Source organism: Bicyclus anynana, chromosome 2 (genome assembly GCF_947172395.1).
Source record: "Bicyclus anynana chromosome 2, ilBicAnyn1.1, whole genome shotgun sequence".
Classification (NCBI taxonomy): domain Eukaryota; kingdom Metazoa; phylum Arthropoda; class Insecta; order Lepidoptera; family Nymphalidae; genus Bicyclus; species Bicyclus anynana.
The window spans coordinates 15,458,714-15,486,157 of NC_069084.1; the positions used below are offsets into that span (position 1 = coordinate 15,458,714).

Consider the following 27,444-nt stretch of genomic DNA (forward strand, 5'->3'; position numbering starts at 1 on the left):
TATAAAATATTTATTTTAGTCGAGTACAAACAATTGTTCGTACTCGAATAAAATACTAAAGTAGTCCATCTGTTAGGGACATTGAACCATGTAATCTTTGCATTGAACGTGATAAAGTACAATCTATGCATTGGACAATAATCTGGCCGAAATGAATGACGTCATCGTGAATTTAACATGGTGGACAGTCAGACCTCAGACCAATTACCTTATGAACTGCTTCGCTAATCGTTATCCCTATTCATCGCCCCTTTCTAAAATTAAAAATAATATGAACACGATCTAACATCTCAGACCTATTACAAATGGACAAGTATCGTACCCAAATTTAGTCTCGTGTTTTAAGGGGCACAAGGTAAACTCGCTCATCGAAAATATTTAATACCAACTGTGTCCTAACACTACACACAACTATAAATTTGAATCGCAATACATGTGGACAGTAGACTATCCACAGAATATATACATCATGCTTTTTTATGCCATTCGACTACACAAACCGGTATTTGTATGAAGCTCTTAACACGATGAAAGTGATTACAACAATGAAAAATCGATTCTCTAGGACAGTTTTTATAAACGCGATAGATCGTTGATCTTATACTACGTTGGAGGCAGGTCCTTATAAAATTCGTCTGAGTCAATTCATAATAAAAGCACAGACAACAAACTCGCGTAGTTATAAAGAAGTTATCACTTTTTTTTCGAGTCATTCTTCAATAACTTTCTATGATTAGATCGTGTAAAATCTAATCGTATTTTTTGAGACTTTAATAAATAATTACGAAAAATGTTTTCGGAAAAAAGAGCTAAAAATTCTAAACGTCGAAAGGAATGTAGCATTTACGTGAAGTGAAGTGAAGTTGAAGTGTTTTGAAAAAGCACAAGTTGTTGTAATTGATAATTCTATGGAAATTATAAAAATATAGAGTTAATTTCAAAACAATGGACACATGGTAAGTAATTTAAATCATCATTATCTTGAAAATTATTCATTACAAGTTATTGATAGAGATTAACGCTAAACATTGACCAAATTGAAAATGAGAACTTCAACTTCAGTTCAGTTTTGGCGCGTGTGGCCATGTTGACGGAACAGCTGTGGTTGCGTGCGATTTGTAAATTCTATATTTTTTTACCGTGTCGTATTGTTGACATTCAACTATGGAACTTTTACAATGTAAACAATATTGCTATTAACGTTCAGTGAAGTGCCGATGAATTAATTCAGATTCAGTGTTTGTTTTAAAGAATGTGTTAAAAATAACAATGGCTTGTCGTCGGGAAAGTAATGGAGACATTGACATTTTGACATTGGAGGAACGGGAGTTTCAAATGAAATGGAGCAGGTTTTCCGACTGGCTGCACTGCATTTGTGTGGTAACCTTCGACCTTGAGCTCGGGCAGGCAATGGAGAGCGTTTACCCGCCTGGCGTGAAACTCACAGATCAGGAGAAATGCAACGTTTGTTACTTGGCGTTCCCAGACTCTAATTCGGGGTGTATGGGCGACACACAGTTTCATGTGAGGCTACGGTCTCGCGCTCCACTTACCGCACAGCAATCGAGTTATAACGAGGACAGTGTGCCAACACTTCGCGCCGATTCAACGCACTACTGGGGCTTCGTCTATTTCCGTCAAGTCAAAGACCCGTCATTACCGCGCGGATACTTCCAGAAGAGCATAATTTTACTGACGCGCTTGCCGTTTATCAACTTATATTACAAAGTCATCCAACTGATTGCACCTAAACACTTTGAAGACGGTGAGAGTAGTTTGGAAGCGGCATGTCATGATATAAATAGGTGGCCCCCTATCGATGCAGGTCAGAATATGTTGTTGCCTGTTTTGGGAACAGTTTTTCAGTCATACATACCCAATCAACAGACAGGGAAAGTTTCAAGGTCAGATATTATTAAGCAAGTACATTCCCCAAATATTCCTCATGTATTGGCTTCAATACAGGATGTCAATGTATTTGATGCCCTAGCTGGTGTTATATCCCATTTACATCTATTATGGGAGCTTGTGTTGGCGGCTGAACCAATAGTGGTTATGGCAAGTTCACCTACAGAGTGTTCAGCTCTCGTGCAAGCTTTGACGAACCTCATCCAACCTCTACCATATGCAGCAGAATACAGACCTTACTTCACCATACATGACAGTGAATTCAAAGAGTTCACCCGCAAGCAATACAACCCACCTTGTGTAATATTGGGTGTGACAAATCCATTCTTTACAAAAACATTACAACACTGGCCTCATACTATCAAGCTGGGTGAGTCAACATCAATCAAAACAAAATTAAGGAAGGTCGGCAATATAAAGCACTTAGATACAGCTCCCGGTGTTTACACACAGTACAAGCCATTTTTGGAAAAAGATAAGGCTATAATTAAGAAACTACACAACGGTATGAGGACTGAGCGACCTTCTGAGGTACAGACTGCGATGGTGAAACGACATCTACTAGAATTGACACAGAGTTTTATGATTCCTCTAGAGAGATATATGGCATCACTGATGCCATTGCAGAAGAATATATCACCTTACCGAGCACCGCCTATACCCAATCCATTTAATCCTGAAGACTTTTTTGCCACACTGCAGCAAGCAGGACCTCAGTTGACATCAGGGATTAAAGGTGATTGGATAGGTCTATATAAAAATTTCTTTAGAACACCCAATTTTGCAGCTTGGTTTCATGAACGACACAGTAAATTGACAAACAAATTGCACGCTTTACAGTTAGAAGCGTTAGCAGAGAGTGATTTGAAGCAATGGTCTATAGGTAAGAAGGAGGTTGAAATTGTTGATATGGTGTTAAAGCTTAGAGAGGTTCTGAAGAGTGACCCACCTGTTGCGGGTAACACTAGGACGTTATTAGCACGAAGGTTAGAAGACTTGAACTGTGTATTACCTGATGATATGAAGTCAATATTAAATGCGGCGACGTGACATACAGACTGCTGCACCTCAGGGCTGAGAGGTTGCAGCATTGACTGCAAAATTCAGTTGAAATTAAAACCTACTTATAACAGGACTGTTGCTTGTATGTAAAATGGCCAAATTAATTAATTAACAATTTATTTTCCTACACATATTGTTTAGTGATATACCACACAGGATATAATGTACACTATTTTTTAAACTTTAAATTGCTTCAGGCAATGTGTTAGCTAATTATATTGCAACATACATAAGTGTCTATTGTGTAAATACATAGCAACATGTTAATTACTTAAATTTCGCCATAATAATATTAAATGGATACCTTAGAAATGATGTGTGTATATTGTTCAATTAACTGATGCTCATAAAGAGGGTAGCTAAAAAAGGCTTCCTAATTTAATTAGGTAATGTAATTTGTATAAAGTTATATGAAAATATTAGTGAAATACACTTAATTATTAAAAGAATTGTTTGACAGTAACTATTATAAATATTCTCAATTTGTTTTATTGTAGTCCATATTACTGCATAATCTAAACAACTTTTCCTTAAAATCTGTTTTAGTTTATCTTAAGTTATATGTGTTGCAATCATTTTTTGCTGTACCTGTCTCAGTTTTAATTGCTTGAACTATGGTAATATTTGATTATAGTTTGTATAATATTATTATCTATAAATTACTTTAAAGTAAAACACCAATGGGTAATCAAATCTATTTGAGGTTTATTTTAAATATAATTAGTACTTATGTACAAATAAAATTTTTGTGTTGAATGTGAATCTATAAAAAGCATATTTTATAGATATTCACATGCAACACAATAACATTAATAAAAAACAATTTTTATTGTAATATAATATTATATTTTGATAGCATAAGTTCTTTGCTTTGTGGAATTCTAATTTTGTTAGATAACTTTGTACTATGTATGTCAATAATAAAAAGCATTTAAGCAATATGCCCAAGTTATATGAAAACTGCATTAAATTCTGGTATATTGTTTCTACAATAATTAGCACAGATACTCTGTTACCACTCTTGTTGAATACTATTGATCAATTTGATTACAAGCATAATATTTAGTAGCAGTTAGTGGCTACAATACCTTACATATACATAGACATCCATTAGTTAACTCCATTTTATACTATGATTCTCCAAAATCATGAGGCTTTTACATTCCACATTGTAAAGCAAGTGAAAATTTTACATTAAAATGACTACTTAGAATAGAACTTTTGGGTCTGATCCTACTAAATTGTAATATAGGTTATATTATAGTAGTTAGCAAAGTTTTATTTCACATGTGTAACTTAAAGATAAAAGGGATAATGATAAGTTTATCATGGATCTTTAGTGCAATTGATAAAAAATTTTAATAAAAAAAATTCAACCGACTTCCAACTCAAAAAATAACTTTAACTAAAAAGCAAAAAATAACATCCTACCTATGTGCTACCTTCTGATCAGTTTAAAGGCGGTGCCAAGCCAGTGATGTTTTAATTAAATACGTTTAAACTACAAAATTTATGTGGTTATTCCAGAAACAGCTTTAATTAAAACACGACACTGGCTTGGCACCGCCTTCAAACTGATCAGAAGGTAGCACATAGGTAGGATGTTATTTTTTGCTTTTTAGTTAAAGTTATTTTTTGAGTTGGAAGTCGGTTGAATTTTTTTTATTAAAATTTTTATTTTTTTATTTTTAGTGTTAGCATACCCACTGCGTGTATACAGTCACAACCTATCTAAGTGAAAAGTTCTTATCAATACAAAATTATCAAGTCCAAACACAAGGTAGCTACTGTGAGCCGTTGAGGAGTTCTCTTCACTGTGCTTCGTCTTCATCACCAGACCCTTAATACAGTTGCAATCCATCTAGGTGGAAAGTTCTCATCAATACAAATTTATCAAGTCCAAACACAAGGTAGCTACTGTGAACCGTCGAGGAGTTCTCTTCACTGTCCCTCGTCTTCATCATCAGACCCTTAATACAGTCACAATCCATCTAGGTGGAAAGTTCTCATCAATACAAATTTATCAAGTCCAAAGACAAGGTAGCTACTGTGAACCGTCGAGGAGTTCTCTTCACTGTCCCTCGTCTTCATCACCAGACCCTTAATACAGTCACAACCCATATAGGTGGAAAGTACTCATCAATACAAATTAATCAAGCCCAAACAAAAGGTGACTGCTGTAAATCCTTGACGAGTTCCATCGTCTGTGTTTCGGCTCCATCATCAGACCAACTCCAAACCTTCATAAAGTTGTAGTGGTTTAAAATACCTTATGGAAACACTAACAAACGTACTAGCTGTCTCTACAACTTTCGAAAGTTCCCCTCAATTTCTCCAGGATGCCATCATCAGATCCTGACATGAAAAAAATGGGACCACCCTGGAAGTAAACCCTACAAAACAAAAAAAGAATTTTCAAAATCGGTCCACAATTGACGGAATTATCGCTGGACATACATAAAAAAAAAAAAAAAAAAAAAAAAAAAAAAAAAAACATACATACAGCCGAACGTAGAACCTCCTCCTTTTTGGAAGTCGGTTAAAAACTAATATTCTTTCAAGATGATTTAATGCCATATGATCAAGTTATATAAAAAATTCAAGATATGGCTAATCTATAAAATAAAATTGTTGCCAAATTTAAGCCTTGAAAGTTTTGAAAATTATTTCAAGCGTGTAGTGTGCATTTGGATTTACATTTATTTTGTTTCATTAGGGTGCCTTAAAGGACTTGCTCAATTTTTCATTTTTCTTAAAACTTTAATCTCCACTTAAAATATACATCTGATTTAAACTCACATACCCTCTACAGAGGGAGCTCCTGTAATGTTTTGTTGTTTAAAAAATAAATTGTAAATAATATGTATTGAGATGTGTAGGTAAAATAAAATAAACAATTACTTTTCCAAATATATTGTTTTATTTAATGGCTTATACATAATTATTGTGCTAATCCTGTTCCGATATAGGGCTCAAAATCGTTAGCAGGAACTATCAACACATTCTAGACTAAAGTGTACTGGACATGGCACAAACAAGTCATGAACACTTACAGATCCTTTGGTGCTGATTGCAATTAACGTAACAACTAAAAATAACAGTCTATTATTTACATATAACTAAATGCTATACCACATTTACTTGCTGCACTGTAAAACAATATTTATTATAAATTTAAAGATACTTGAGCAAGAACATTAGTAAGAAAATTTAAAATATTTATAACATAACATACTAAATAATTAATTTCTATGGTCTTTTGTTTATTAAGAGTAAATCATATGAGAACACTACTCCAAATAGCATTAGAATTATTAAAACATCAGAAAAAATTAAGATATATTATTTTTTCCATGTTATGTATATGGAACTACTTTTGTATACTACATCCCAAGAACTTTTGTTCTATACCAAGAAGTCTTGTTTCATAAACATATTTGGATGTTTTGACATAAAATTTTTGTTTTTGATTCAGATTTTTTGACATAAAATATTTGTGATTTCTGAGTAGTTGCTTAGCATAGTTATACTTTATGTATAAACTAAAGTAATCTATGAAGCAGGTCTCTCGGAAAGCAACTGTTAAGAAAATCAATTAGCAGTATAATGAATTGCAGTGCAGCATGTTAAGTGTGCATAGCATAACAAGGCGGTTTCACATTCTTATATATCTAGCTTTACTCCATATATTGTCATTATCTGTGACAAGGGTATATATTCCTGCTAACGTAAGCCCGGCAGCTGCACCTAAACCCATAGAGCGTAGACCAGCCGTGCTTTTATATAGCATACCAGTGGCAGCGGCTGCAATGAATGTGTTTGCTGTGTCTTCCTTATCGCGAACCCATGTGACACCAAGAGCGAGTGTGGAATAAAATGATGCAATGATTCCTAAAGTGCAGCCAGTTGTTGTGCCTGTTGACAAGATAAGTTTATGTTATCAATTGAGAACACAGGTTTCTGTATTGGTCACATGTATATAGAGCCTGTTAATAGATTAGTAATCTACAAAACATTTGGTTAATGTCTTTGACTTGTTTTTGTTTGACAATAAGCAAACCAAAATCAATATCCTTAGTGCATGATTGATAAAACAGGGGAGCACAGCACAAGTGAAAATCTGCATGCTATACATACACTGTAGGTAGTTTATATGTATGTGGTTTGCTAATTCTAATAAAAAGTCAGAAAAGACTGTGTTAGGACTGGGTATGAGAAAAATCCATTAGGCGGTGATCAAACCACCACCTCTCTCTGAAACCCCTTTCCAACCACTGAGCTATTGAGGCTTAAAGTTATATACAACGTGTCCCAAAATTCAACGATAAGCGGGCGCCAAAAGATTGACCTGCTCATGAGCACTTAAGGAAAAATAATAAAAAAAATATACCTAAATTTTTTTTTTAGTTACAAAATAAATTTTAAAATTCTTTGAAAATTTACACCTTGTATGATATTTTGAACTACCGCAGCTACAATTTCTTAAATATGCTTAAGATTTTTTTTGTATCGGAACCTAAGTAGTACTACTATTCACCACAACTCTTAAAAACACCACAATGCCCGCAGTTTTTACACAAAAAAATATCAAAATATTTTTTTTCCCTCAAATTTTTAAAGATTTTTACTTTCAGTCTACTTTGACTCATGGTCTTGCAAAAAAAAGTATGAACACCGCTATGGCAAGTTATTTTCAAAGTTGACGCAACTAATCAAGATTTCAAAATAGTATAATACCCTAGGATAACTAGTCGCAAAAAAAAAATATGCGTACCATTTGTAAACAAGAACTAAATTTCTAAAATGTTTTTGCTCCTAGAAATCACTTTTACTTTATGCACAAAATGATGTGAGTCATACGTTGCAATTTCCTAGAATTTTAATGGAACGAACGATAACATTTAAAAATAAGAGAGAGAGAGAGAGAGAAAGATAGCGATAAGTATACGTTAGAGAGGGATAGACAGATGTTCTTTGTTGAATGACAATGATGCAGGTAAAGAAAATCCTGTTCCCAGCAAGTCAGTACGCTCTGCTCCTTTGTTTACTGCGCAACTTTCCGTATTCAATTGACGTGGCTCTCGTACTAACGACTTTTGGCTTTGCATTTTGGACTGGACTTAAGTGATCTGCAAACTGAACTGACCTGGCATTATTTTGGACTGTGCCTGTGTTTTGTGAATTGGACTTTTGGTGTATTTTGGACTGTTTAGCGTTATCATGCCGCAACCATACACGCCGATGGAATACGCTAACATGCATCTCATTTATGGAGAATGTCGGTGCAATGCTAACGCTGCTAGCAGATTGTATCGAGAAAGGTACCCAAACGCTCAAAGATATCCAGATTATCGGGTATTTATGAATGTGCATCAAGCGTTTTCGGAGGGTCGTTTGCCGTCAGCTAGAAGAAACGCTGGAAGACCTAGATCGGAATGCGATGAAGAAGTTCTCAATGAAATAAACATTGATTCAACTACCTCAGTGCGTGCCATAGAAGCAGCTACGGGAATCCCAAAAAGTTCAGCACATCGAATACTAAAACGTCATCGGCTACACCCATATCATTACAGACGTGTACAAACGTTACTATCACGGGACTATCCACTGCGGATCGCATTTTGCCGAGTGATGCTTCAAAAGCATCGGGAAGATCCTCAGTTCTTGGATAAAGTACTATGGTCGGATGAAACAACCTGCAAGAAAGATGGCTATTTAAATCTTCACAACCTACACAGCTGGAGCAATGAGAATCCGCACCTGATGAGAGAAGACAAATCCCAATATCAATTTAAGGTCAACTTATGGACGGGCATTTTAAATGGAAAAGTGATTGGGCCTTTTGAATTACAAGGAAACTTAGATGGGGACAGTTATTTGAACTTTTTACAAAATGATTTGCAAGAATTACTAGAAGACGTCCCCCTAAGCGACCTTCAAAATATGTGGTATCAAAATGATGGTTGCCCAGCTCACTACGCTCGTCCTGTGAGACAATACCTAGACCACGAGTATCCGGGGCGTTGGATCGGGCGACTTGGTCCTATCCTATGGCCACCCCGATCACCCGACCTAAACCCCCTGGATTTCTTTTATTGGGGTTGTCTCAAAGACAGGATCTACGCAAAACCGATTACGACATTGGACGAGCTTCGGCAAAAAATCACTCAGGCTGCGGCACATATCAATGCTAGAAGATATGCGCGAAAAATAAAACGGTCGTTTTTAAGGCGATGTCGTGCCTGTATTAATGCCGGTGGAAAACAATTCGAACATTTACTTTAATGTTGTGTAATTAAAATAACAAACACATTTTTGGAACATAGTAAAATTTATTACTAACAACAAGAACAATTAAGAAATTTGGTTCTTGTTTACAAATGGTACGCATATTTTTTTTTGTGACTAGTTATCCTAGGGTATTATACTATTTTGAAATCTTGATTAGTTGCGTCAACTTTGAAAATAACTTGCCATAGCGGTGTTCATACTTTTTTTTGCAAGACCATGAGTCAAAGTAGACTGAAAGTAAAAATCTTTAAAAATTTGAGGGAAAAAAAATATTTTGATTTTTTTTTGTGTAAAAACTGCGGGCATTGTGGTGTTTTTAAGAGTTGTGGTGAATAGTAGTACTACTTAGGTTCCGATACAAAAAAAATCTTAAGCATATTTAAGAAATTGTAGCTGCGGTAGTTCAAAATATCATACAAGGTGTAAATTTTCAAAGAATTTTAAAATTTATTTTGTAACTAAAAAAAAAATTTAGGTATATTTTTTTTATTATTTTTCCTTAAGTGCTCATGAGCAGGTCAATCTTTTGGCGCCCGCTTATCGTTGAATTTTGGGACACGTTGTATATTAGGTGTGAAATGACTAGAGATTTATACCCTAATTTTTTTGTTGGTAAACAGTGCACTCAGTGAGTATGGCTTTAGAATAGGAATATTAATTGATTTATCTTATTTAATATAAAATACTGACCCTGTTTCATAACATAATTTATTAGTTGTGTTCTCCGCACTTTGCCTGTTTGTCCAGCAAGGGTTGTCGCTCTCAATCCTTTGTACAGACCTGTCATGCCTCCAAGGCCTGGAATGTTCAACAATATATTAAACTTAAATTGTGCTAAAACTAATACTCTGTGAGATTGCCTAGAACAACAACAATGTATAGAGTTTTTGTAAAATACTAGTAGACTGGTCAAGTCGGTGATTAATAAAATAAAAAAAAATATATATAATACATAGACTAACATTTAAACATCAGCTGAGCTCAGTAAACTAGAAGTTTCGTATATATTCAAACATAACTAATTATTTTAGTTTTATATTATTTTCAATTTATAAGCTAACTATAATCATAATATGTAAAATTCCTGTTGTAATAGTGAAATAGTTATGTAAAATCATTTGAGGTTATTCTGAGGGTTATTGATTATTTACTCACCTGATCCTGTCATGAAAGACATCCCAATGATGGGTAGGGCTACATTAGACCGTCTGGCAGTCGAGGACATATGGCTTTCGTCAGGATAAAGGAACTCTGGTTGCATTTTCGGTATGTAGTTCGGGTCAAAGTTTAGGTATGGCGAAAGATTCGCGCTCGCCTGGGCCTGTTTCTTTTCTTCATTCTTATTTAATGGTAATATATCACTAAAAATAGACATTTTCGATTGCGATTACACTAAATTTTCTAAACTAAAAAACTATTCTAATAATTTCGTGATTCACAATCACGCAGAATTTACGAAGGTCGAAAATCGAAATTTTATCCTTACTTGAAGTAAATGTCAAAGTCAACTGTCAAATTGTGATAACAATGACAGTTGTCATTTTTACCACAGACAATTTAGCTGCTTTTACATAGACAAAATATAAAAACATACATACAGCCGAACGTAGAACCTCCTCCTTTTTGGAAGTCGGTTAAAAACTTCCGTGATTATTGTCCGCATGAAGTTCTCTTTAGCTTGGCAAATTCGGGGGGCGTGTAGCGATGAATGAAAACCCACGACTGATGCACCTCACTTCTCCGCCAACGATTTCCGCGCAGTCTTTTTCCCCCATCGCCCGCATATCATCAACGAACTTGCCAGACTATTCGTAGATAGAGAGAAAATTAGTAAAATGAATAGAATTTTAGAAATATGATTAGACTTAAAAAATAAATACATCTTTTATGCTGAAAACAGGATTCAATGGTCCGCGTATCAGGAACAGTTTTCACAGGCGATATTTTAATGTATGAACTGTGAAGTATCAGTATTTTGCCGTCTATCACAGAATTTCGATTGTAATTCATAAGATCCTGGCTATTCTGATACCAGCTGATGGACGTTCCACCACTCTACAGACAGCTGACCATTATTTTTCTACAAGGGTGAAATTACTGATGAAAAATTATCCGGGACCCTCCCGGACCAAAACTTGTACATTGTAAATGACTGACGTAATTTGTTCCTGGCTCGGGAATTATGATCAGGGGCACGTGCCTGCTAGCAAAGGTGGCATAAAAGTCCATGTGGCGCCCCTTAATTCTAATTAGGGTATTTTACTTTAACATCTTAAATCTACGCATCAAAAATTCTGCACCGATTAAATGTGAAAACATTCCTGCGGGATAGAAAAATAACACGCAGACGAAGTCCTATAACACTTAACATACTTTCTCTTATTTTAGCCCGGAAAGATCTTCAGAAGATGTAAGGAAAATAATAAAAACTGCAAAGCTTCATGAATCTGAGTTAACTGAAGTTACACAAATATTAAGGTTTCCAGATCCAAGCAAGCAGAATGATAACTTGAAACTTATGCTCTTAGATGATAATCTACTGAAAGAAATCGAAGGAGGAAATCAATTGATATTTAAAGGCATGTCTTTAGAAAAAATAAAATCATTTTCTTATTACATTTATCATGAATTCACATAAATATTTTTGAAGAATCAAAGAATATTTATAATATTCTGTCATTGCAGGTGACCCTGACGAAAACGCAGTATTATGTACAAGTAGTAAAACATACGATATCAAAGAAGCGGAGACCTCAAACAGTCTTTTACTAGTCCCAGAATTATTATTCGCTGCTTCCACAGGCCTCGATGAAACAATCGTCAATAAGTCTGTAGAAGGTGATTCCGATTCTTCATTTGATAAGTCAAATACGAGTTTAAATAAATCCGCAGATTCTGACGATGGGAAGCCGCCTAGAGAGATAGTCCATAAAGACATCATAAGCACATTCTTCACATATTATGAATTAAAGCCCTGTAAACCACGCCTATCTAAACTAATCAAACTACTCGATCCCACTAAATATCGTGGTCCAGAATTAGAATACGCGGTTGATAAATCTAAATTATATAACTATGAAGCCCTATTCGATCAAATACAAGCATCCAAGGCAGAATTGGATGAGGAATTGATTAAAATACAAGCGATAAAAATTGATGATCACTATAGATTGTTGGAATTTGATTACGAATTCCGTGTTCTATCACATATGCTTGATTTAATCGAAGAAAATTCTTGGCCGTTAGATAGAATATCTAAAGATGTAACTATAGACAGTTTAAAAGACCTTGTTCCCGAAAGTATTTTGGAAGCAATGTTTGGGTTTTATTCCAGCGAATCTGCAGTCGATGACGGTATACAATATTATCAATATAAACAGGACAAAGTTTGCCAGTTTTTAGCCAGAGTATTGCTCAAAAGTGCTGGAAAATTTAATTTAACGGAATTTTTGCAAGCTTGGAGGGACTCTGTTCCTGAAGGAATGACTACAGATGTAAGTATGTAAAAATATAATTACGAAACTTAAATGAAAGAAAAGAAAACTCAGTCTTAAGATGTTCAAAGTGTTGAGAAAATATATACCTATTTCACGTTTGTATATTTTGTCAGATCTATTTTAATAGTAAAAATTTTTTTCATAAAAATAATATTTTACAGGAATCTCTGTTATCTGGCATAGCTTTGATAGATAAAACTACTACGCCTCAAGTGGTCTGGGGTTTTGCAGAAAGTGACCTGCCTGAAGATATCAATCAACGTTTCAAGGTTCTATTTCAGACGAAAGCTAAGTGGACCGTTGATGAAATTTCACCTTACATTCAGTAAGTTAAATATGAAGTTTCACAATAGTTTTATAATCCTTCGTCTGATACAAAAGTACGGCAAAGCAGACAATCACGTCTTCACGGTTTCAACGTACAAAAGGACATGTCGATAAGTGAAATTTTTATTACATAGATAGCTAGATTATCTTGGTGTACATATTCGTACAAAATTTTATATAGACCTAGAGAAGAAAAGAAAACGTAAAAGCGATACCTCAGTGATTTGGGCTTTAAATAAAAACGCTCTCCAAAAACCTCACAAATGACATGTCGCTTTGTACGTAAGGATCGTCGAAATGTTTTTTTATTAATTTGTCCCATAAAAATTGTAATGTTCATATACTTCCTTTCAGATTATACGCCACAGAGAAACTAAACGTAAATGCATTGCTAACGAAATATGCGCGTGCATCGACTCAAGATGGAGTTCGTGTGTTCTCAGCTAAACATATGAAATGATTAAAGAAACTTCTAAAATTAACTCTGTATTTTATTCACTCTTCGAATTTTCCAAGGGCGTTTAAAAAATAGGCGTTTTTAAAAATGCTTTTCTGACTAGGTAGGACTAGGTTTAGGCGGCCTCCGTGGCGCAGTGGTATGCACGGTGGATTTACAAGACCGAGGTCCTAAATTCGATCCCCGGCTTTGCCGTTCAAAATTTTCTTAATTGGTCCAGGATTGGCTGGTGGGAGGTCGTGGTCGTGGCTAGTTACCGGCAAAGATGTACCGCCAACAATTTAGGGTTCCGATACGATCGAACGGCGTTCCGAAAGGGATGTGGATTTTTCATTCACGAAGGGACTCGCGTGATTTTAATTTATATATTGCTCGAATTGCTCTTTTTTGAAATACAAAAATAGAATATATGTCAGCAGCCTTGTCCCATAACAAAATATCGTAAGACATTACACTGTGAAAGTATGCAAAATAAAACAGCCTTGCTGTATCAACATCGGTAAACTGTCTTATTTTTCTCATTGCAAATGCAGCTGAGCTGAGTTTACCAGACAGTCAGAATTCTCTTCTGTCGGTTTTGAAAATTAATCACGTGTCTTCAGCAAACAGTACAATCTCACACATCCTTTGACATGGTGTGGTAAATCGTTCATGTATACTAAGAATAGAAAAGGACCTAGAATTAGACCCTGTGGGACGCCCATTATGGTAGTAGATCCGTGTGACTTTTATATAATTTATGCAAACCTTTTGTGTTCTGGGCAATGATACCAAGTGCCACACATTTCATGCCATAGTGGCTTAATTTAAGTAAAAAAGTGTTATGGTCAAACACAATCGAATGCCTTGGACAGATCACAGAAAACAGCAAAAGCATTATTAGAACTTCTCATGCTTCATAGATATGTTTTAAAAGTTTAGCACCTGCATCAGTTAAATTGCGACCTTTAAATATTATACTCATACTATAAAGGGACGTATGTAAAATTCAAACAATATTTGTAATTCATTACATTAATTTATTCTATACATATATCTAAAGAGTATTTACATAAAGTCATTTTATCATTATAAATCTATACAAAACATCCGTCTATTACACTTTTTACCCTACAAGCACAGCCTTTACATTTTAAAATTTATATTAAATAGTGTTGCCAGTGAGAAATATTAATCGTCTATTTTAAATTTAATGTTTTTTATAGTCTATAATAATTCTATAAAACAATTATCTTAGAATATGGACGATGACAAAAAATAAAGGTATATTTCTAGTTCTATTAAAAAAATACTTTATCTCTAAATACAAACGCTTTTGTCTAAGAAAAGCTCGATAACTATATGTCTAATCTAGAGAATTTAATATTGTTTTAATTTATTGTCATGTAAAAGAAGAAGCATTTATAAAATTAATTATTATTTTTTGATCATACCTTCTAAAATATTATTACTATTCTGAAAATTGTAAATATATTTTGCTATATTTTTATACCGGAAATATATTTAATACTATGGATAACGTAGTCGTTATATTGTAACGTTTTTCGTTTTACCCTCGAACGCATTATACAAAACAATGTTGCCATTCATTCTAATTTCGACATTTAAAATATTATGATCTCTTTGGTGTCCACAGTCTATGACTGCTGAATATTTTTCCTCAGTTTGTTAAGTTCGTCCCACATCTCGTTCGGAAGGTCGTCGCCGACTTCTTCTTTGAAATATTTCTCTATCGCATCAGCCTGAAACATATAAACGATTTTTTTTATTTACAGACTTGTACAGACTTGTACAATGAAGTGTACCATTTCGATTAGTATGGACCTTTGCTGTTTTCAATTCTGGAATGCGAAGAGTAGTGGCATATGACTTGTGGTTATTAACAATTATTTTCGTGATGTTATAACATTTGAAATCTGCAAATTAAAACCTCAATACGCCACAATAAAGAGGCCAGACTCAAGCAGAGAAGTTATGAGTTCATTTTAGAGCCGCTGCTATTGAAACATTGCCTGATCCAACTAATTTAATGGGACTATTGGTCATATTATTGTATTATTCTTTAAAAAAGTTAATAGTATAAACACAATCTTACATGCCTTCTAAGTATTCAAAAGAGCACTTGATAATTTCGATAGTTACATACCTCCTGCATCCAGAAGTCCTTGGGTATACTGAAGAGCTCATTCATGTTTAGGTCGCTCAAGCCATTAGTGTTGAGAGCCCCCGGTGCCGGCACATAGCCCAGTGGTGTGGAGTCGTGGCACGGCTCGTCGTCGCATCGTCGCAGCACCCAGTCCAAAACGCGAGAGTTTTCCCCAAATCCTGGCCAAATGAATTTACCCTGTGGAAAAATGCTTAGGATTAGTTTTCTTTTCTTCGAAGTCTAAATTTTTGCGCGCATTGTGGGTAGATTTAGAATATATATTAGATCACATGAAGTTTTGAATTTAACACAAAGTAATAATATTTTTATCAAAGTTAAAATTTCAATGTTTTACGTTAACATTTCATAATCATAGAAGTATTGGTGGTTTACAAATATATCTTTAGTCGAAGGATTAATTCCAGTAAGTAAAATGACAATTGCAACTGTCACTTAAATGTTATTTCACTAGTAAAATGACATTTCAGTGACAGTTGCACTTGTCATTTTATTGACTGGAATTAATAATCGAACTGTAGTAAGTTTCTCAGAGTTCAAAATTTGTTGGTATTAGGAGAAACTGCTAGCCCTTGGTCACCATTAATCTGTTATTTGAATCCTTTCGCACCCTAAGTCCGCAAAACCACATTGAAGCCATGGTGAATCTATATTATTACTCTTTCCAATATGGAACGTAGGAAGGAGGTAATTGCAATTAAAGGCTGATGATGAAGTATTGAATTTGTCACTCATCTCTTGTTGTAATTACCTGTTGGTCTTTCCTGAACCAGTTGACGTGGAAGATCTTCGGCATTTGCCGTCCAGCCTGTGGCATGGAGAGCCAGTGACGAAGGTACTCGCCGAAGTTATACCCGAAGAATGGTCGCATTGCAAACGGATCGTGCATCACCACTTTTCCCTGAAAACAAAATATTCTATAGAAGCAGGTAGCAAATTATTGCTATTCTCTCTTTAATTTCAGGAATTACTTATTGTCTAATTCTGAGGACGCTCGGTTTCGGTATTTGTTGTTGCCGGTAATTCACGACCGATATAACCTTATTGAAATAGTCTTCCAATAGGGATGATGACAGTTTTTTAAATTGTATATAAATTAAGAGTATACTAATAGTAAAGCAATTTTGTAAAAATAACAGGATATCTGCGATCATTACTTTCGGAACTACAGGGATTTAAAGAGTAAGATTTGCGGCGCAGCCGCGGATCCCTGAAAAACGCTCAATACAAAATGGCACGATTTAGTGACGTCGTTGGCTCGCTGATCGTTAGGTTTGTATGGGCGTTCAAACAAAATTACTAATATCTTTGTTATTTGTGCGTTTATGTTTATAGTTAATTTATTGAAAAATTTCACATTTAATGTAAGGAAGCTAAAACTGTATGAATTTTCATCTAATTACGATAAAAAAAATTAATAGATTTTGAAATTTTATAATCTTATTTATTTTGCAAATATACAGTCAACCTTTGCTATTTATGTATAAATTAGTTAACATTGACCTTATTTACCCGAATGTATCATAAAAATCAAAATATTCAAACCTAGTCATCATCCCCATTCTTCCATACTTGGTATAATGAAACATCGTTTTATTTTTGTATCCTGAATTCTCTGGCATACTTACAGAATGTTCAGCCGCCGCAGTAGCTTCAGACCTCATGGCAGCTCCCATGAAGACGCCATGTTGCCAGTCTCTAGCTTCGATCACCAGCGGCACGCCAGCTGGTCGTCTTCCTCCCAACAGGATGGCTGATATGGGTACTCCTTCAGCACTTTCCCAATCTCCATCTATAATCGGGCATTGTTCTGCTGGAGTGCAGAATCTGGGAAAAATAAGAGCACTCATTAAATTTTTTTTATTATTTACGCGACTTCACCACTCACCACTTTAGGGGTTGAATTTTAAAAATTCTTGGATCACATTATAGCTATTTAGTATTTTTTTTTATGATTTATAAACAAATTTTTAAAACTGTAGCTCTAAAAATGTAGGACTTTCCATACAAACTTTCAATCCCTATTAGACCCCCATCTATTTTTATTTTGGTGTCAAAAAGTACCCTATGTTTTGGTTCAAGGTCCCATTTACCATTATACTAAAATTTATCTTGATCGGTTCAGCCGTTTAGCCGTGAAAAGGTAACAGACAGACAGACAGACATTACTTTCGCATATAGATCCTACTAATATTATAAACGCGAAAGTTTGTATGGATGTTTGGCTGTATGTTTGCATGGTTGTTACTCTTTAACGCCGCTATACTGAAGCGATTTGGCTGAAATTAGGAATGGAAATGGATTTTACTCTGGATTAATACATAGGCTACTTTTTATCCCGAAAAATCCATGGTTTCCTGAGATTTACGAAAACTGATGATTTTAATGATATGAATGTTTGTTACTCTTTCACGCCTCGACTACTGAACCGAATTAGCTGAAATTTAGTATTGAGATTTATTATAGCATGGATTAACACATAGGCTACTTTTTATCCCTGAAAAATCCATCGTTACCGAGGGATTTGTGAAAAACTAAATTCCACGCGGACGAAGTCGCGGGCGTCCGCTAGTTAGTACATAGATGTGTGGCATCTTACCTAGAGTTTGGATGAGCTGCCGGTGTCTTTTTGCTAGGGTCCCAGGGTTGACCCTTCCAGTCAATCAGAGCCTCGGGCGCCTTGCCCATGCCTTCCCACCATACTCCGCCTTCAGCTGTTTCTGCTACGTTGGTGAACACCGTGTTACGGAACACTGACGCCATGGCTATCGGGTTGGTTGAGGTTGAGGTTCCTGTGAGGAGAGGTTTTGGTGTGAGCGAAAAATCTTGGAGTACGAAGCTAAAATAGGGAGAATCTCTTCTAAAATCTCCTAGCTAAAACGTAGAAAGGTATGGTCATTAAACAAATTGGTTTTTTACTAAGTAAGTTTTTTTACCTACATTTTGGGATTTTTTAGCTACGGTTAAATAATTTTGAAGAGTTCGTATCTGGCTTGTTTGTCCAATAATTGTCTATTTATGGTTTCTATTGATCAAGTTGATCCATAGAAATTTGATAGGTATAGTAAAACAATGTCTGTGTATGTATGTGTTTGTGTGTATAAGCTGAAGGAGCGTTAACACTGCGGACACATACACGTGGCTGAAGTAAAACTTCTTTCAAAAATAAAATGATAGTAATAAAGAAAAAAATAAAATATAGTAGCGCCATCTTTAGAGTCGGACTTGCTTTACAAGCTTGTACTAATAAAGTTAGTGTTTGGCTAATGTAAGTAAAGACTGAAATCGCCCGCCATATTAAAAAAATCATATAAACAAATTAAATAAACATGCGTTTTTATAATTTGTTTTAATTATTTTTTTAAACTCAGTTATTCCAATATCTGCATTATAATTTACTTCGATTTTTTTAAATTTCAGTCTCAACTTTCATTAGCGAAACTCTAGTTCTCAGTTATGCCGTTTTAGGACTAAACGGATTCGGCGCTTTGCTTACTCGTAGTAGTGTCACTGTAGATGGCGCTTTTTGTTGAGAGGTTCACAAAAGACTGGATTCTCACCTGGTGCTACTCCAAAGAATCCGTTCTCAGGGTTAATTGCCCTCAGTACTCCGTTGTTATCAAACTTCATCCACGCGATGTCATCACCCACACACTCCACCTTGTACCCGGGCAGGGTCGGGGTCATCATAGCCAGGTTGGTTTTCCCGCAGGCCGAAGGGAAAGCCGCAGCGATGTAGCGTTTGCGGCCTTTCGGGTCGGTTATGCCTACGATCTAAAGAAAAAATCCTTTAAATAATACTATATTATAGGTTACGAAGATTTTATAATAGAGATAAGTCACTAGCGCGTCAAAAGTGAGGCGAATAAAAGCAGCTAATTGTATTAATTTCATTAAGTCGCATAGTAAACAACGAAAGTTATTTAAATATATATTAATACCTCATATTGTATGCAATGTCGAGTTGTGTGTTCAGGAAGTGGAAGTCTATCGTAGATACTTTTGTGATTTTTTCATGAATTCAAAAACAACCGTTTAGCTGGTTAAGGATAGAAACCGAAAAGGGGTGTGGATTTTCATCCTCCTCCTAACAAGTTAGCCCGCTTCCATCTTAGACTGCATCATCACTTACCATCCGGTGAGATTGTAGTCAAGGGCTAACTTGTAAGGAATAAAAAAAAAGGGTGAGGTGCGGGACACTTAACAATATATCACACACGGATTCATAAATCGAAAAATAGTTGTATAGATGACCCCTCATAACTTTCAGAGATATCTAACGATGCCCCACACTTTGAGATAAACAAGTAAAAGAATCATACCCACTTTACGTGTAGGGGAGGTTTTTTTAATGTTCATACTTAAGCTAAATATCAGCTTTCTAAATTCTAGTAGTAGTAGTTTTTGAGCTAAACCGCGGACAGAGGGACATACGGACAGACAGGCGGATATGGATATATAAGGCGGATGTGGACGAGAAAGAATTGAGAAACTCCTCCTTTTTTTGAAGTCGGTAAAAACCAATGTAAGGCATGAATTGTGACTGTCACATATGCCAACAGATGTCGCTATATCAAATTATATCGCGCTTCAATAGTTCATGACGAATTACCAAGTCCATTTTCTGATTCAATTAGCATGATTCAGCAGTCGTTATGTCGTTTTAAATTTTTATCATCTCGATACTGTTTTGGTATCTGTTCCAATTAATGATTTAATGTTTAGTTCACATTTTTAATGTAATAAATTACAGCTTTCTAGTAGTAGTAGTCTTTGCACTAAACCGCAGACATGGACAGACAGGCGGACAAGGTGGGAACTATAAGGGTTCCTTGTGGACGAGGAATTGAGAACCTCCTCCTTTTTTAAGACGGTTAAAAACCCGTGCAAGGCCTGAATCGCTTGTGACTGTATCACAAACGCCAACAGATGTCGCTACAGCAAACTTAAAAACGCGCTTCAAGAGTTCATAACGAATACCTCTAAAATCCATTTTCTGATTAATATAAAGGTATACGCAAACAACGGCTGTTAAACATAAACATCCATTGTTCGCGTATTTCACATTCCTAATTCCTATAAACTTACTGTTCCAATTCCAACTTCCAGATGTAACATTTATTACATTCGTGCGTGATTCGTGGTTAACATTTTACATTGTTAAAGTCGATACACATCATAAATTACAGATTTCTAGTAATATAACTCTTTGCGCTAAACCGCGGACAGGCGGGCATGACGAAACTATACAGGTCAGGTTCCTACTTCCTTGTTTTTTTTTTTTTTTTTAAATTCTTCTTCTAAGACGGAAGCGGGCTAACTTGTTAGGAGGAGGATGAAAATCCACACACCTTTCGGTTTCTACACGACATCGTACCGGAACGCTAAATCGCTTGGCGGTACGTCTTTGTCGGTAGGGGTAGACGACAGATTGAGATTGAAAATTCATCCATTATCAACCCATATTCGACTCACTCCTGAGCTCGTGTCTCATCTCAGAATGAGATAGAGAGCTGGCCCAACGCGGATTGGCAGACTTCACACACGCAGAGAATTAAGAAAATTATCTGGTATGCAGGTTTCCTCACGATGTTTTGCCTTTATCGTCTGAGACACGTGATATTTAATTTCTTCTTGATATTCGAACCCACACAATCCGGATTCGGAGACAGAGGTCATATCAATACAATATGACAGTAAGACAATATTTAGGTATTTTTTATTTAAATAACTTTCGTTGTTTACTATGCGTTTCAATGAAATTAAGAAAATTATCGCATAGAGTATATAGGTACCCAGATTTTACTTTTGTTTTATGTACTTCTTGTTTAAAGTATACCGAATCATTTAATCAAATAAACTTATTTCAATTTCTATGTTTTTTTCAGTCAGTCAGTCATCAGAGGGCCTAGTGGCAGTTTGATACTGTTACCATCATGTAACGTAATCGCGAATTTCTAAGGAATTGAAACAGCGCCATCTAGTGGCACTACTGCACAACTGTTTCAATTCCATATAAATTTGCGTAAACGTCAACGTGATAGGAACAGTATGAAAATATTGAAAACTCCCACTAGGCACACTGTTGACAAAAAGATTCCGATTTTATTAACGTTTTGCTTACCAGCATGTGTTCAGCCAACCAGCCCTCCCGACGCGCCAGCACTGACCCCAACCGGAGAGCGAAACATTTCTTTCCAAGCAAACTGTTGCCTCCATATCCGCTACCTTTAATGACAAATAAAAATACTAATTAAACATTTTATAAACTGATATTAACAAAATCACTGAGAAAACCACCAAAGTTTAATTACTATTCTTAGTTCCGAGACTATTTTAAAAGACTGGATTTCAAGGTTTGTCAGAGATAGTGTCCGAGATCGATTGAGTTTGATATTCGAGTTTTTCTTCTACTTAGAAGACAAGCCTCTAAGATATTACACTTATAGATTAAAAAAGAGATAGGAGTACAAAACGCAGTGGGATTTGTAAGACGAGCTTATTTGCTGAAGCTGATGCTGACTTAATGCATAACATGGAGGCTGTTTAATCTTATTAAAAATAATTTGAAATTTAAAAACTGTAGAGACATTGTTAGCCTACCTGTTGAACAATCAGAGCCTGAGTTGCCTCAGTCGTATATGCTTATTACTGTTGTTACTGTATAGACCTCCTCCTATGTCTAACTTTGAACTGAGATTAAATGAGTGCAGGCAGCGCTTGTCTATGGGTCGGTGCGTGCGTCCCACGGAGTGCAGGCAGCGCACGAACTGTCGTCTGTGTGACCGACTCACCGTAGCTGATGATCTCGTTGTCGATGGGTCGGTGGAGGATGACGGTGCGCTGCGGGTCGCACGGCCAGCCGGCGGTATTGGTGCCGTGCGTGCGTCCCACGGAGTGCAGGCAGCGCACGAACTGTCGTCTGTGTGACCGACTCACCATAGCTGATGATCTCGTTGTCGATGGGTCGGTGGAGGATGACGGTGCGCTGCGGGTCGCACGGCCAGCCGGCGGTGTTGGTGCCGTGCGTGCGTCCCACGGAGTGCAGGCAGCGTACGAACTGCTCGTCTTTGCGGAGCGCCTCTAGGACTTTGTTGCCTGAGGAGTTACATAAATAAAAATGATTTGCCATCAACCGCGCAAATAAACAGAATGACGCCAGCCTTTAGACTATATCTAAGAATGCAATGGAACCGCGTAGATCGGTGGAAAGTTTTAAAACAATCAAGTGCTGCACTTCTCTAGGGGCTAGAAGTGAGTAAGTAGTAGAAGTATTGGCAAGGGAGTCCCACTTGCCAAAATGCTAGGGAAGTACAGCGAATATTGTGATTTTAAAGATTCTTAAGTTAGGTAGCTGTTGGGTAATGCAAATCTATAGAGGATTTAATATAATTAGTAGGAAATCCAAATATTTACCCATTCTTGTCATAACGCGCATGGAGTAGACGACGTATGGTGAGTCGGTGACTTCGACGCCGATCTTGGAGAGAGGAGATCCAACGGGGCCCATAGAGAACGGGATCACGTACATCGTGCGACCTGGAGACAATGTATCAGCATATCAATTATCAGCCTAGGTTCTACATGTCTCCAATACACTACTTTCTTCAACGCTTTGACAAAACCATCAAGGAAGTTAGCCGTTTGTTTCTACATTATTCATTCTTTGCAAGGAACCAAGTCTCTCGGAGTTCACAACTAGGCATCATGGACATTGGACGCTACTTGCATAATTACCAGTTAACATACAAAGAAAATTAAAAAAAGAAGATGGTGGATGACGGCAATGCACAGGAACAGAACTAGCCTAGTTTTAAGACGCGTCACGTTCCAACTTCGGAACACTTGAGGCCTTTGTCTCGCGGGTTGTCAAGACAAGGTGATAATATTTTGACTATACAACGATCACTATCAGATGTTTATGATACTGACCGCCAAACTTCGTTACGAGGAAGGCATGATGGTGATGATCGGATAATGTCCGAGAATTAACGCTAACAAGGTCCGGGACCTACCTCGCATACATCCAGGGAATCGGTCCGCTACAGCCTTGTCGTAATCATGCGGTGCGATGTAGTTGCCAAGCGCGGACTTCCGTCCGGCGCGAGCAATCGGCACCACGTCTCGCTCATGTTCAGAGCAGATGAACGTCCGGGACTCCACACGTGCCACGTCCGCCGGGTCCGTGCGGGTTAACCAGCTGGAAAGAACGACGTTTTACTAAGACTACAGCTAATTGACAAACCGCGGCGTCCGCGGTGGAGTGCAAGGTGGCGATCAGTGTCATGTATGAAATCAGAGGAGGAGGATGTAAATACGATGCTACAAGTTCGTACTAAATCTGATTTCCACCGCAGACGTGAGCTGGACGGCCTTTTGGACAAAGTTTGGCCTTAGCCTAACGGATTTATATTTACAGATTAAAGAACTGAAAATGGCTATAAGCACTTGAGAAAATTACAGTGATTTTGAAATCTCAGACAGACATCATCATCATCAGCCGATGGACGTCCACATCTATACATAGGCCCCAGCAGGGACATCCAAACACCACCGTCTCGATCCGCCAACATCCAGCGTATATTAAGGATATTGCCCGATAATCATGCATGCATAATAATTAGCATGCAGGTTGATCAGACACAATTTCATTTATATGTATGTATAATTATGATGAAGCCGTGATAACCCAATGAATATTATCTCCACCTTGGACCTCTGATTTGATTCGATAGGTTCGAATCAGGCCAGCGTGGTGGACTATAAACCTAACTCTCTAGCACGAGTTTCCTCTCACTCTGAGAGGAAACTCGTGCTTAACAGTGGGCCGTGTATGGGTTATTGGTGATGATTGATGATCTGGACATCTCACCAGTTGTCGTACTGCGGCAGCGGCTTGACGGTACCCTGCTGATGCATGAGGTGTAGCAAGGCTCCCGCCTCGGCCTCCGACCCGTCGCACACGTGGACATGCTCCGGCTCGCATAACGCGGCACTGCGCTCCACAAACGCGCGGACCTGAGAATCACATACAAATTAGAATGAAAGAAATACGTAGATCTGGACGCCCGTCCTGTACCATCTTGACGATGACATAACGATTAACGACTTACAATGCTAACCGGGCACCACAAACACAGTGTCTCCGCCGGCGTTAACGAGGTCTCCGATATCTGACGTAACCTGGACTTGGCGTTTTTAACTCACGATCTTTGGGGCGACCGGATTGATACACTCAGGCCAAAACACCCTACCAGAACGAAAAGAGGCTAAGATCCAAGACTCGCCAACAGGAAAAAACATTCAGTCTAAAAAACCCAAATCTTTATGATATGTAGGTACGACTTGAACGCAGGGACATCATCGGCTTGGCGCATTCAAAGTGATCAGACAAAGATTATTGTTTGTTTGTTTATTATTGTGCTCAGATTATTATATAAGTAGGTAATAGGTTCATTCGATATTGATGAGAACATATTTGGTATTATGCTGTTATTTTACGCTTTTTAGCTTAGTCGTTAGGTCATGTTTTAGTGTTTTAGAAGTCGATTAGATTTTTTTAATGGACTGCAAGTTTCGGAGTTGCAAATGGAATTTCGGAGTTGTTCTGTTTTTGAGAGCTTATTATTCTGGTGTCAATGAGGTAAAGGGGCAACGTTTGAGTCAGTAAATAGTGCTCTTCGAGACACGAACATGATAAGGAACATGTACCTAATTGAGTAGTTTAGAAATCGGGAAAAAACAAAAATGCATTTAAAAGACTTGCGTGTCATCCAGTACATGATAAATATAAAGCTCAATTTTATCAATGTATGTCAGTATAAAACTCATGTATCTACCTACACCTATGGACCTACGAGTACATTACAACAATTTAATGTCCAAAGTTGTTTTATTTTAATACTTACCTAATCAGCTTTAAAAAACACATTTTCCTTTTGTATTATGAAATTTGCGCAATTATGGGGTATTTACTTGGGTATTACCTCGTACGATTTTAGAGGAAAATAATGATTCATAGTAAGTAATGATGATTGGACATTTTCAGCTTCAAAATACACTATCATTGTCAGTATGCTATCATTGAGTCAGAGGAGTAATTGGTACCTATAGTCCTAACTCGACTGCCTAATTAAATCGACGCCGGACTTAGTAAAAAAGAAGTTAATACTGCATTGACACATCTAGGATTATTTCCTAGGGTGGGCCTGGCCCCCGACATAAAGTCTATTATTAGTGTCATAATGGAATCCCATATCGGTTGCCCAGAATCCTGGAGTGGACACGGACCCCCCTCCCCTGGTATACGCCTATGTAATACTGATGGGCCTTATGAGCCGTAAGTGTTGTTATTTGTACCTTGGGTGTCAAAGCAGCGAGTTGAGGGTTGAGCTTGATGGAGCCGCGCAGCGCAGCCTGATGAGCAGCTCTGCTGCAGCCGAGCGCTACTTGAGCGCATCTGAAACAAAGATGGCGCTTGTAAAACAAAGATGGCCTTGGCGTCTGACTTGATGGTGCTCCCTCTTCTCTACTTACATTCTTTACTTTACATGACAAATTACCATTTGATCAATTATTTATCACCTTCATTTTAAGGCAAACTAAAGTAATATCTACACATCAAACATCAAACAAGTTACCGTAGGAAAATACCGTTAGTAAATTTCAAAAATTACAGAAAAGAGTTTGTAAACCATAAAGACACCCGATTAACCGGCAACCAACAATAAACTCAACTTTGTTTAATGCCCTTTATTTGTTGCTGTAATCTGTAAAATGTAATAGGACTCGAGACTTTCCGTTAATAAACTTACGCAATAATAGACAAATATTATATAATCATTGTACAAATTCTCTGAAATGTTTGTTGTTATTTTTTATTTCGACTAAATGCCTATCACATTTTTGATTCGGCCTTGATTGTGTCTTAGCTAACACCGGGCTTCCACTACAAGCTAACGTTAGAGATTAAACTTCAACATCTGTTACATACAGATTATTGTAGGCTCTGCAGTGTTAATAAATATATCAGTGTAAGTAACATTTAAATAATAATGAGTCACTACATAATTTTTCACTTATACATCGTATTTTTCTTGTGTTTTCAACGAAATGTAACTGTAAGTATTCAAAATTTTAATGGTGTTAAAAATATTATTAAAACAGTTTGTAGGTTACGTTTCGTAAAATTAATGTAAAATTAGTAAAATCGCATCCAGTCAAGCGTTTTGTAAGCGATCAAAATATTTGTCTAAAGTGTTTGACAATTTAATAATTTGCGGCTTTGTTCAAAATATTTGTCAAACATTGCTTCATAATAAAGTTAATTAAACAATCGTCAAACAGACAAACATATTAATCGTTTCCAATCAAATATTTTATGAAATAAATTCATTGTTTCCAATTTCCTTAACATTTTGGTTAGAGCTGCTAAGGTATGAGAGCTTTAAGAGATAACAAGTATATTTTTATTTTAAGAGATAACAAGTATCGCTTTTAATGGATTATGGAATTGCGAATAAATTATAGTTTAGCAAAGATCTTTGTCAGTTTATTCAAATACTCGTTTAACTGTTGATAATAAGATAAACTTTTTTTCATAATTTTTGTTTCCTAAATCTTAATTTTTATTGTTAGAATTAAATTACTTCATTCATTACAATTATGATATTTTTCAAAGAAACAGCTATAATGGCCCAGTGTGGTACAGGTACCTATGGGATTCAAATCCGAGAATT

General features: G+C 36.5%; 4 protein-coding genes across 5 annotated transcripts in view; 2 read left to right on the top strand and 2 right to left on the bottom strand.

Moving 5' to 3' along the window:
* Positions 1-720: 720 nt before the first annotated feature.
* On the top strand, positions 721-13,567 carry LOC112049072 (sister chromatid cohesion protein DCC1). The gene is made up of 5 exons (XM_024086830.2): positions 721-956; positions 11,650-11,840; positions 11,947-12,755; positions 12,920-13,083; positions 13,440-13,567. Exons 1-5 carry the CDS (start codon positions 946-948, stop codon positions 13,543-13,545), a joined length of 1,281 nt encoding a protein of 426 aa, XP_023942598.2. The 5' UTR covers positions 721-945; the 3' UTR covers positions 13,546-13,567.
* LOC112049071 (protein DENND6A) lies at positions 986-5,880 on the top strand. Its single transcript, XM_024086829.2, has one exon. The coding sequence runs from the start codon at positions 1,270-1,272 to the stop codon at positions 2,956-2,958; it is 1,689 nt and encodes a 562-aa protein (XP_023942597.1). The 5' UTR covers positions 986-1,269; the 3' UTR covers positions 2,959-5,880.
* On the bottom strand, positions 5,868-10,765 carry LOC112049073 (mitochondrial import inner membrane translocase subunit Tim23). Its single transcript, XM_024086831.2, has 3 exons — positions 10,417-10,765; positions 9,952-10,059; positions 5,868-6,885 (listed from the first exon to the last, which is right to left on the bottom strand). The coding sequence occupies exons 1-3, from the start codon at positions 10,634-10,636 to the stop codon at positions 6,626-6,628; spliced, it is 588 nt and encodes a 195-aa protein (XP_023942599.1). The 5' UTR covers positions 10,637-10,765; the 3' UTR covers positions 5,868-6,625.
* Positions 13,568-14,540: 973 nt separating the features above from the next.
* LOC112049082 (phosphoenolpyruvate carboxykinase [GTP]) overlaps positions 14,541-27,444 on the bottom strand; it is a 41,025-nt gene continuing 28,121 nt past the window's right edge. For both annotated transcript variants that reach the window (XM_024086843.2, XM_024086842.2), the window contains 12 exons: positions 26,066-26,165; positions 24,579-24,724; positions 23,722-23,906; positions 23,123-23,245; positions 22,646-22,804; positions 21,831-21,934; positions 19,267-19,480; positions 18,306-18,498; positions 17,335-17,533; positions 16,458-16,607; positions 15,689-15,886; positions 14,541-15,284 (listed from right to left, as the gene is read on the bottom strand). In XM_024086843.2, the coding sequence (XP_023942611.2) occupies positions 15,180-15,284; positions 15,689-15,886; positions 16,458-16,607; positions 17,335-17,533; positions 18,306-18,498; positions 19,267-19,480; positions 21,831-21,934; positions 22,646-22,804; positions 23,123-23,245; positions 23,722-23,906; positions 24,579-24,724; positions 26,066-26,165 (1,876 nt within the window). In that variant the 3' untranslated portion in view covers positions 14,541-15,179. The remainder of the gene's footprint in view (positions 15,285-15,688; positions 15,887-16,457; positions 16,608-17,334; positions 17,534-18,305; positions 18,499-19,266; positions 19,481-21,830; positions 21,935-22,645; positions 22,805-23,122; positions 23,246-23,721; positions 23,907-24,578; positions 24,725-26,065; positions 26,166-27,444) is intronic.